We start from the raw sequence: 11000 nt of genomic DNA, 5'->3' as shown, positions 1-11000 counted from the left end.
CACAGGAATATGTGACAGTAATGAGCAAGTTAGCGCTCTGATCAGATTCTATATTGCAGGCTACCCAAATGCAACAAATTAAATCAAATTTGAAAACTCCAAATACCAACCATGAGACAGACTAATATGCCCTCCATTTCCCCGTCGACCAAGTCGTACTAAGTGCTAGAAATGTGCTGTGTATAAGACCTGGGAGAGAATACTCTCTGGGAGAAGGATATAGGGACCTCCGATAACCTCCCGTCCATATTTTCAGGGACAGCCCGGTCCCAATCCCAAGCCCAAGCAAAAATACACATACATCTGTTTACCATCCATACTTACTTCCGGCTTCCTTCTTATTCCTTTTTCCTGTCGCAAAGCTCTCCTCCAGCGCCTCGCGCTGACTACTAACCGCATTAACCAACTGCTGCAAACTGTGCTTACCCGGAGCAATCGCACGAACGGGATTATGTTGATGGGCGGCCAGCTCAACTTCTGATGCTGACAGGAGATATGCAGCATTTGAGGAGTACTCCTGGTCTGTGTTGAATGTGATGATGTTGTGGTTGGAATGTTCTGCACCAGTGGAATTAGATGAAGAGGCGCCTTGGCGACCGAGCAGTTGGCGCTTTTCGGCGCGAGAGAGGTTTAGATCATCAGCTATGCTGGCAAGGGTTTGTTGCCGCTGCTGTTGTTGTTGGTTAGACGCAGGTGGATCGAACGGTTGGGATCCTGAAGGTACCATTGATGTTGCTATTGGGGGTTGGGATCCTGCTGGTGCGCTGTATACCAAAGGTTTATAGGTAGAAGAGGAAACCTGTGGAATAGGTGCTGGTTGTTCTTCTTCTTTACCAAGTCCAAAAAGGCTAACTTTTGGTTTCTGAGCTGGTTTAGCGATGGAATCGCACACTTTCATCTGCTGCTTTGTGACAGCAGACTCAACAACTGAAGCAGGCTTTCCTCCCCCCGATATAGCTTGAGAGGGCGATGCTGCAGTGGTCTTCACTTTTTTCTTCGTGGTACCCCTAGCCACTGAAAGTGGTTTGAACATCATCGCATTTCCCTTGGGTTTAACAGCCAGCTTCTCTTCTACCTTCTCCCCAAAAGCGCCAGTTATCTCGTCGCCAGTACCACCGCTACCACTGCCTGTGCTCGTACCTTCTCCACCTCCCTCCTTTGTCCCAGAGTTAGCCTTATTATTAAGATCCGACCTCATTTGCGCATCAGCCCGCCTATCAAACCCTGGCTCTGCGCCCGTCTTCAAACTGGAAATCCTGCGCGCATGTGCCGCTGCTACCCCATCCCCTTTCTTATCTGTTCCAGTTTGAATAACAGGCCCCTTCCGCTTGGGCGCGGGGAGCAAAGAGTTGAATCCCGAAAACGCACCGCCACCGCCTTGGGTACCTATCCTGAGGCGTTTCCTTGCAGGACCATCGCCATCATCATAAGTATTGCTATCTCCCTGCACATCGGGCAGGCTCACAAGGATTTTGCGTGGGTTTTTTCGGTCAATGAGAGGTTGGAAGGTTTGTTTGGTAGTGGTACTCCTGGATGATGCGGGGAGGGTAGATATCTTCTCTCCTGGAGCTTGAGTAGTGGGAGTAGATTCCGAATCTGAGCCTTCAGAGTCCGAATATGATACCAACGCCATGGCTGTAAAATGAGTTGTGTTTATGAGTTTGGATCATGATCGTTCGACGTTTGTTGCCTCCAGAGCTTGGGAGCTTCCAAAATCCAGGCCAGTATTATTATGTCACGTGATATCAATTCGGGATCTGCCTTGAGTTCCAAGGGGCATTCCATTTTCACAAAAAAGTTATCTGGAGATGAAAGACATTAGTTGGTAAAATAGGTGCTAAATAATATTTTCCTTTTGGTTTGGCAATACGGTTAAAGAGGCGTGTGATCGTCCTCCGGGCTCTCACCTCCAGATATGCATCCCCTGGATTTCAGGAGACAAGGATTTGAGGAAACCGAAAATTATAAATCCCGGGGTTAAAACTAATTACATTTATATATGGCAAAAATAGTTCAAGACAGACCTTAATTTTATGACCCCGGTTGTATCCTGAAAAGAGTATTTTTAAAAACAGATACATAGCGGAAAGAAACCAATATTACGACCTGCTTTCCTGTCTCAACAGGGTCTGTTTAGCAATCCTCAACTCAAGCGCCACAGCATTATCCATCTCATCCAGTTCAAAGACAACTTCATCAATCGAGACACGCCCATACGCCACGCCATCAACTGACGCCCAGCTGCCGCAAACGCCACTAAAAACCGAGTCGGTCGTCACATTGTTAATAGCGACTGTGTTTGGAATATCTAAAAGAACACGAAAGGATGTTCGTGACATGACTGACTTGCACGAACTATCGGTGTACTTTGTTTTTAGCCCTGTGGGCTGGAGGCGGAGACCTATCTTCGATATGGGTTCGGTTCTTCGGAAAAGGGAAGAGAAGTAAACTTCCAGTGGGACACCATTGACGGACATAGAGTCAATAATGAGCCCCGGGATTTCACCTTTTCTATTGCCTCGAATCTCCAGCATAGTTGCTTTTTTATTTTCTGTCCCTGTGGAAGATGAGTACGTTCCAGCGTAGTCTGCTACAGCTCGAATTCTGGCTGCCTCGTCCAAAGCGTCCCTGAGCAAATCGATAATCAGGTCCGTCAGTAGTGATCTTTGGGTACCAGGGTTAGCGCCGGCAGTTAGGATTGTAAAGCCAACGTCGTGGTCAGGGCTCAGGCCGAGGATCGAGCCATATTTGTTCAAGTCGCCGGTTTTCGTATAAAAGTCAATTGTTCTTGGATGAGACGTTCGCAAAATCTCCCAAGGGCTGCCAACGGAGATTCCGAAATCGGAAGTGTGAGAATTAGGTTTTAGCCAACGTCTGGTGTCCGCTGGCGAAATCAGACGAGATTGGAGAATTGACTGACCCACGAGAGCTAGGTCATTCGCACTTGAATAAAATCCCGCTGCAGGGTTGGATGAGTCAAGCGAAGCATTCCATTCAGCTGATACAGTATCAAATGGGATAATACCCCAAGACGTAGGGGGCGTTTTGACTCCGAAACGTTTGAGTTTGAGTGGGTCGATGAGCGAACGCTTGACTGATTCTTCAAACGAAACTTTTGTTATCCCTTCAATAGCGTATCCCAAGATATCATAAGCAGGATTAGAGTATATCGGAGTGCTGAAGGGAGCAAACACTGGATCACGGTTTATGAACTCCTCGAACATATCTGAAAGGAGAGGAGATCTTTTAGTGGTGATGCGAACGTATGAACAAGGTCTACATTGGCACGTACCTTTCCTACTGCATGGCTTGTAGACAAATCCTTTGAAACCGCATGTGGGTCTCTCAAAGTCATTTAATAGTGGAAATCCTAACTGAGTGGTTTCCGATTGATTGAAAGTGAACGCGAGATCGTTGAAATAGGCTAATGATAAGTTATTATAGGTAGATCCAGAGAAGATGCAACACAACTGGAAAACTTGCCTCGGCCAAGTCCAGATAGCTGTCCCGCAAGAGAGCCAAGTGTAATGTCTCTCCATTGTGGGAAGAGTGTAGCGTCTGGGCTATCACCATTCGTCTTGATTGCCTCCACAATTTCGGGAACAAATCTTGCGATAGGCTCGTCTAGTTTGCCGAAACCTTCCTCGATCAAAAGCGTATATACAGTGATAACTTTCGAGACACTGGCTATTCTATACATTGTATCACCATTGAGTTTCTGGCCTTTGGCTATTGAGCCCTTGAGACCAGGAGCATCGTGGTAGTATGTGTATAGCAAAGAATCCTCATAGGCCGAGAATATGTTAATTGAAAAAGATGTTGAGTTAGCATCCAAGCCGGATGGATAGCTAAGAAGGTTTTTGAGGTTCGACTCGAATTCCGCAATTGCTTTCTTCCAGGTTGAAATGGAAGAAAGTCCGCGAGGTGGGGGGAAAATTGGTCCAAGAAGAGGGCACTCCGCTGCGTAAAGACTTTTGCAGAACGACAATACAGTCAAAACGGATGGGATGAAATATAGCAACATATTAAATTAAAATCAGTGAAGTCGCATGTGGTCTCAAGTAACAAAGAAACCGCCGGAACTGCCATTACCAGAAGACTAATTTTTTCCCCACGATGATATTTCTATGCTGAAGCAAGTGGGGCACACGGCTATTTGTAGCTTCTGTACTCCACAAACGCGGGCTGACAACCACAAAAAAGGTATATAAAATGCCCCGCTGGAGTTCGACCCTGTTTTGCAATTGGGCTCTGCGTAGCTGAAAGGCCTCTGATGGACCGAATAACTCAAAAATGCCGCATTTTTTGAGAGGGCAGTTCACCCAGAGTTCAAAATGACTAGGCAGCCAGCGGCGGTCAAATCCATGGTGGCGCATGAAAAAGTACGTCAAGATCGAAGGGTGTGCAAGACCCTTGGTTTCACTGATACGCAGGGCTGGCATGGCGCATGGCGTAGATTTTCGCGGGTTGAATCCACCAGGTTAACGCGAGAGTGTCAAATTTAAATGATGTGTTCAGAGACAGAAAATCATAAAGAACCAATACACTCATAAAAGCCTGGAGTTTATCGACATAATTCAGCGAATAAGAGCTAAGAGTAACGTCCAAATTTCAGAGCTCCTCATCCAGCTATCTGCTAAGGTTGGGGCAGGGTGACGGGATGATAAACACTCGCAGTGATGATCCAAAGAGGGGAACGCGAGATAATGATCTTCAATCATTCATGTCTCAAATCTCACAAGAGGGGACCATTGCAAATCCAGTTGTGATATGCCATCACAGTTCAATTGCAAGTCTGCGACTACAGTTGTCATTGGCGTGAAAACTGAAAACCTCAGGCTGTTCACGATGTTGATTTAAAGCTGACCCGCAATTTTTCACGCTATGTCCCACCACTTTTCGGACTTTTCCTATTCTGCATTGGAGCTCACTTTAACCTTAACCTTGACCTGACAGCAAGAATTCAGAGAGTTCAACTGCATCGATCCTCATCAGTAAATTACATATGCGTCAACTTTATTCGCCCGCTATTTCGTGACGGTCGCGTCGACCTGAGTTCTCAGGTCACCAGGTAGGGTCCATATTTTTGGTAAAACCAAGAGCAGCCCAAGCACGAAGTTACGCAGCCTGACGTGGTCAACATGATTAGGTTCCGGCTTTTATCTTGTGTCGGTCGATGCTAGAGTCGCCGACAAATAGACAAAATTCATTCGACGAGGAATTATTAAGACACGGGTGAATGTGGCTGAAGAATGAAAGCAGTGTACGCGTTTCATCTTAATTCTAGAACAAGTAATTTCTAGCTAGACCTTTGGCAGTGATGTCATGTAAGAGAATAGGCAGTCAGTGGTCCGTGCTATTTCATTGCAACGAAGGCATTGAGGTCGTAGAAAATTCGTCATTCTATGAAGCAATTTCGCATCCAAGTGTCGTATTAGGGTGGTAACAGTCTTATGGCCGCCTGGGCTTCTGGTGTGGCAGCACGTTCAACTAAACATCATAGGAACTTAGATGTCCCCCAAACCTATACGGCGTAAAAGAGCGTAGATCCTCAGAAATTTTCTAATTTCCAATCCTGGAAATGCGTTGACCAAGAGAATATTAAAACAACGTTTCGTTTACCTCACTTATCCGCCCGCCCGCGCTGCTCCACCCACATGCGATCCAGTATCTGAAATACCTCTGTTGCGCTCTTGACAATCTGCTCCTCCATGCCAAGCGATCCATATCGATGCTGCATTTTATCCGGATGCCATCTGACACGCTCAATCTTCAACACAGCAAGAAGACCAGATGGGTGAGAACATGATTTCTTCCCCGCAAGGCAACCAGACGTATCTGCGGGACTGGGCATCGGTGCATTTCGTATGAAAGCCTCAACAGCCTCAGGAGTGATATCCCTGCGCTTCCCCGATTCAACAGGCCAACAAATGAGGTTTCGTAATTTTCCATGACTGTCATTTTCAGTTGAGCGCTTGTTGGGATCCAGCACTGTGGCAGCAGTAACAGAATCGCCATTTTTCGATGTCAAAGCTGAGGGTGAAGGTGCACCTCCACCACTAGTAGTAGCGGCAGTAGCGGCAGTAGCGGCAGCACGGGCACGCGCATTCAAATCCTCCCAACTATCTAAATACCGCCTCCAAACATCCAGCCAAACATCCGCCTTGCGTTTCTTTATCTTCCGCTCCTGACCCCTCCGTAATCTCTCTTCAATCACCCTCTCAAACTCCTCACGTTCACCCTCCCACCCCGTCCCATTTCCTCTCCTAGCCTCGTCCCGCCGCCTCTCCTGCTCTTTCCGCTTCCGTTCCCTGTCCTCAGCAATAGCCTCATGCGTATTTTCCCACATGCGCGCACGAACGTACGCAGCATACTCTTCATCCGTCATCTGCTCCAACTCCCCGCCGCGATCCAGACGCGGGTAGATGTGGATTGGCTGACCATATACCGATTCCCAGTATGCCGCGCCCTCATCGTCAGCTAGGGCGTCGAAAAGGGATTCGCGGAATGCATCGTTGGGAGGCATAGTGGATGGGTGGAGACGGTCAGCAGCGGACTGGGAGTGGTGGGAGGATTTGTGATGCTTCGAAGAGCGGTGATGGCGATGGTGATGACGCCGGTGATGGCGCTGGCGGGATGATGAGGATGTTTCGGCGTCACCGTTACCCACTAGGCCTCCTGGTTTTGATCTGGAGGTCGAGTTGCGATGTTTGGATTTGAAACGAAATTTACTCCGCTGGGCAGTCGAATATTCGTCATCCATGTTTTAACAATGTGTTTATGATTGCCGCGGGGTTCTGTGAATGCCGCTCCGATTGTCAACGATGTGAATGTCAGATTCGAGGATAGCAAGGCCCCCGAAGTAGCATGCAAGATAACTGAATATTACATTTGGCCAGAGAAGGGCATGCTATGTCATGTCACGGACGTCGTAGAATAGTTGTGAAGCAGCAAGCGCGGGATCAAACTTGCCATCAGTATTGTTTGGGATAGCAACTTTGGCCAAGTCAAGGATACATAACTGAACGACTGTTTCACACATCGCAAGACTAGGATAATCATGGGTCGTAGCGGTAGGTAGACATACAGTTCAACGGCGTAATCAATCTGAACTCCAAGTTCTGTCATGCATAAGATCACATGACCGAGAGAAGCTCCCCTCCGAAACCCGAACCTTAATCGAGGGGCTACTCTGGGCGCCATTAGGGATGACGGGCCGAGTCCGTCCCTGGAACTTTTAGAGCACCAGACAAGGGCTTTTAACTATAGAGCACCCGGAGGTCCAGTACATCGGGCGTAATTTACCACTTGGACACCTAATGTTCAACTTGCCTTTTCTGACTTTCACACACTGTCTGTATGGCCCTAGTTTACACCCCTCTTCCAACCTAAGGTAGCTAAGACTTTTGGCGTTCCGGGCGACACCACCCGTAACCACCTTGAATATAGTTACTCCTTTATGGCACCGCTTTGAAATATTGCTGTCCCTGTTTAACATGGTCACGAATTCCAAGCATATAATTTGTATGTACTGCACAGAGCTGGCAAGTTTGCTTTGCACGGTAGATGTCTGATACCTTATGGAAATTAATAACATCTTCACCCGGGTCAAGCGAACTTATCAAACGCAACGAGATCCTCCCTCAATGCCCCTTTTTCATTTAAAGGGAACTTCACGTTCAATTTCTTTACTCCCAAGGCACTTTTGTCGTCAACAGATTAAGGGCAATGTATGTGTTAACAGAGGCGGCCCGGAAGTGCATTCCAATACCAAACAAGGAAAGCAGCCAATAACCAGGGAATACTGAGCTTTTCAAACAGGTAACAAATCAGGTAATGTTCAGAAGCCAAATTTCCCACCAGCGGAGAATTTGAAGGGTCGTTAAGGTATTTCGACGCTTTCATACATCCATTCCAAGCTTTTCAAGGATGGAAACCTCGAAGGTTGGAAATTCAGCATTGTGACATATGCGAGAGGCGCAAACAAAAAAAAAAAAAAAAAAGAGAAAAGAGAAAAGAGAAGAGAAGGGAAGAGAAGAGAGGAATAAAAGAGGAAAATAGGTAAAAGAATACAAAGTACAAGACAAGACAAATGCCAAATAGTTCAAGTCAAGCACTTCTGGATTTACTTTGTCGATTGATGTTTTGTATTTATGTACGTATGTTATGTGTGTGCAGGAGGGATGTTTTAGGGCATAGTGGTTGCCCGAGAAATTTTGATGAGCTTTTATCCAAGGATCCGAAGATGAGGGAAATGAGGTATGTGAGATGAAAAGAAAACGGAGAGAGAAAAAAAAAATTAAAAAAAAGGGGGGGAGGGAAGATGAATAAGAAAGCAAAAGACCGGGACAAAAGTTAAAGGAAACCGTAAGACTTAAAAGGTATAAAAAGCAATAGGGGAATAAGAAATGATGGATAAAGTTACATTATAAAGAATCCAATGCATGCACGCACCGGGGAACGCACCATACACACGAATCAGTAAAAGCCAGAAAAAAAAAAAGAATTTCAATCTATCAGCAACAGGAAAAGGGAGCTTTTAAAAAAACAGAAGACAAGACGAGAGTAAAAATGAGAATCAAAACCTTCGCTTTTGACTGGCCCTATACGCCGTGAATCCAACATAAACAGCAACAACAAGAACCAGGAACATAACAACCTTGAACAAAAACCACAACCACCCACCGCGACCATGATCACGACCAGCACTACCACTCCCATCATGTTGCCTATGATATGCGGGCCCCTTCCCCGTCTCGGACAACACCTTCTCCTTCTCCTTCTTCCCCGCAGCGTCGGCCCCCTGGTTCGCGGGCACCTGGCTATAAAGCGAGTACGTATTAATAGCGATGATGTCATGATTATCGCTCAGTTCGCCCGTTTCGGCGGAGAGGCCTAGGTAGGCAACTGTGGGGATATTGATGGGTTGTTCGTCGGAGGCTTTGATCGTGAAGCAGGGGGTCCAGGAGTAGTCGGATTTGTATTGGAGTTCGAGGGAGAGGAAACTGTCTTGGAAGTAGGTTAAGCGGGCTTTGGTGGGGATTGAGGCGCCACGGAGGCCTCGGGCCTGGTTTTGATTCATTAGCTTTAAAAGGGGGAACAAAAGTGGTAGCGAAAAGCAAAAGATGGGGTTAGAGGTCTGATACTTCATACCGAGCAACCGGCAAGTTCATTTGCCTTCCCGTCATGAGCCTGATCATATGCCGTATTCCCATCACCCATCATGGCCATAACATACGGGAACGTCACAGACGCCCGGTTATTCTTATACGTGTCGAAAAAGATGCCCAGACCCTCGAATTTATCCGTGGATCCGAAGACAGGACCTTTCGTCGCGCGTTGCTTAGTGAGCCATAGCGCCATGCCATCTCCATGAAGGTTTCCTTCGCCATGGATACTGAATTCGAGTTCGATCTATAAAAGTGAAGCAGTTTAGTTTCCGCCCGAGTTCACTTTCGTCCAATTTACGAGAGAGGAAGTAACTACCAACCTGCCAATTAGTTGCCGTTAGGGGTACGCGCGAAAATAGCCAACCTTGCCGCGATTGGAGAGCTGGGGTGAGGCGGATGTATCTAATTTCCCAATCGACAAGAGTAAGTGGATCTATTGGCTTCTTCTAGGCTGCGGAAATGACACTATTGTCATGGATGGAAAGAAAATTGGAACACTGAGTGGAATAGGAGGGTCCGGAGACATACTGATCAGCGCGAACAACAGTATCACCTCCAAAATCGAACCAACGATTATCCGAATCGGAATCTAAGTATGGCTGCAGAACGGGTGCATATGTCAATTGGAGCTCAATCTAAGATTGCTCCTCTGGATTTCCCTTTGTTTCTTTCCAACGCACCTGAGTAAGAGTGTATGCTTTCATCTAGATATGCAGGGAGGGCATAAGGATCAGTAAGAGTTTCGAGCGGATATAAGAACCAGAATAAGGAAAAGACACAACACATACAGGAACTCGTTTAACATCAGGATGATTTTCGAAGTCATTAGGATCTTCGGAGGTGTGGGCCAAACCCAGGCCTAGCCCTAGCATCCATAGCCAGAGGCACGGGAGCAATCGTAACAACATTGTTCGTCGTCACAGGGCGGAGGCGGGAGGCCGTAAAGAGGGGTGTTAAATAAGTTCAGTGGTAAATCCAGTGGGGGGAAAAGGACAGTAGGAAAGAATGTAATAAGGAGAAAGCGTAGAGGTAAAAGAATTATAATTTAGGGGTTCGTGTCACCGGGACATCAGGGTATCGAATATATGCCCTTCACGGGAACAGGAATTCCTATGTTATATAACTAGCGGGCCAATGTTTTTGATTGATGAGGATAAGGAAGTAGATTGGGAAATGAGTGTGGATGGATGGACTTTCAACGCATCGACGACTGCGTTTTCTTGATTCTCCGCAAATAGTCAGAATTAAATTAGGAAATTATAGGAAACTGGAATTATACAGCATATAGAGCGCAGCCTGTATTCTTAGCGAGTGTTGGAAGCTGAGGATAACAGCGAGTGTTTATGATGTTGATGTTCAATCTGTCCACTTCCGCTTGCGAGCCGCGCCCAATAGTTGAGCAACAGAGTCATGTGATTGCTTGTGCTAAAGCACAAGAAATGTTAACTTAGTTAACTTAATGTAACTAACTAGTTAACTAACTAGTTAACCAACTCTCACAACCAAGTAGCTCAGCCATTTGAAATCACTATAAAAATAAATAAAAAGATTTCAACATGAATTATCTACAGTCAATCACACCTAATTAAATTAAAATAAATTACGCTAGGATTAGGATATTGTGTACATTTAACAACTATAATAAATAAAATAAATATACTAATATATAAATAGATGTAAGTTTTATTTTTATTTTAAACTTAAACTAAAATAAATATTTTTATAAAATATTTAATTTAATCTTCTATGTAGCTTAATTATTTAAGTTAATATAAGCCTTCATGATAAATTCAATTTTTAAATAATATATAAAGATTAGATTTAATTTAA

The 11000-nt window shown here is 45.7% G+C and overlaps 4 protein-coding genes across 4 annotated transcripts; all 4 read right to left on the bottom strand.

The window, feature by feature from the left end:
- Positions 1-307: 307 nt before the first annotated feature.
- Positions 308-1633, bottom strand: PAAG_00113 (hypothetical protein; the record flags this gene model as incomplete). The annotated part of the gene is made up of 1 exon (XM_002797528.1): positions 308-1633. The coding sequence occupies one exon, from the start codon at positions 1631-1633 to the stop codon at positions 308-310; it is 1326 nt and encodes a 441-aa protein (XP_002797574.1).
- A 466-nt stretch (positions 1634-2099) lies between these two features.
- PAAG_00112 (hypothetical protein) lies at positions 2100-4024 on the bottom strand (the record flags this gene model as incomplete). Its single annotated transcript, XM_015843911.1, has 3 exons — positions 2100-3226; positions 3293-3424; positions 3472-4024. The coding sequence occupies 3 exons, from the start codon at positions 4022-4024 to the stop codon at positions 2100-2102; spliced, it is 1812 nt and encodes a 603-aa protein (XP_015700246.1).
- Positions 4025-5623: 1599 nt separating this feature from the next.
- On the bottom strand, positions 5624-6763 carry PAAG_00111 (hypothetical protein; the record flags this gene model as incomplete). The annotated part of the gene is made up of 1 exon (XM_002797526.2): positions 5624-6763. The coding sequence occupies one exon, from the start codon at positions 6761-6763 to the stop codon at positions 5624-5626; it is 1140 nt and encodes a 379-aa protein (XP_002797572.2).
- Positions 6764-8578: 1815 nt separating this feature from the next.
- PAAG_00110 (hypothetical protein) lies at positions 8579-10078 on the bottom strand (the record flags this gene model as incomplete). The annotated part of the gene is made up of 6 exons (XM_015843910.1): positions 8579-9067; positions 9154-9414; positions 9491-9572; positions 9699-9769; positions 9851-9874; positions 9959-10078. 6 exons carry the CDS (start codon positions 10076-10078, stop codon positions 8579-8581), a joined length of 1047 nt encoding a protein of 348 aa, XP_015700245.1.
- Positions 10079-11000: the final 922 nt, after the last annotated feature.

The sequence above is a fragment of the Paracoccidioides lutzii genome, assembly GCF_000150705.2.
Source record: "Paracoccidioides lutzii Pb01 unplaced genomic scaffold supercont2.1, whole genome shotgun sequence".
Taxonomy (NCBI): domain Eukaryota; kingdom Fungi; phylum Ascomycota; class Eurotiomycetes; order Onygenales; family Ajellomycetaceae; genus Paracoccidioides; species Paracoccidioides lutzii.
The sequence above is the reverse complement of the archived record's forward strand: the minus strand, read 5'-3'. Positions and strand labels throughout refer to the sequence as shown.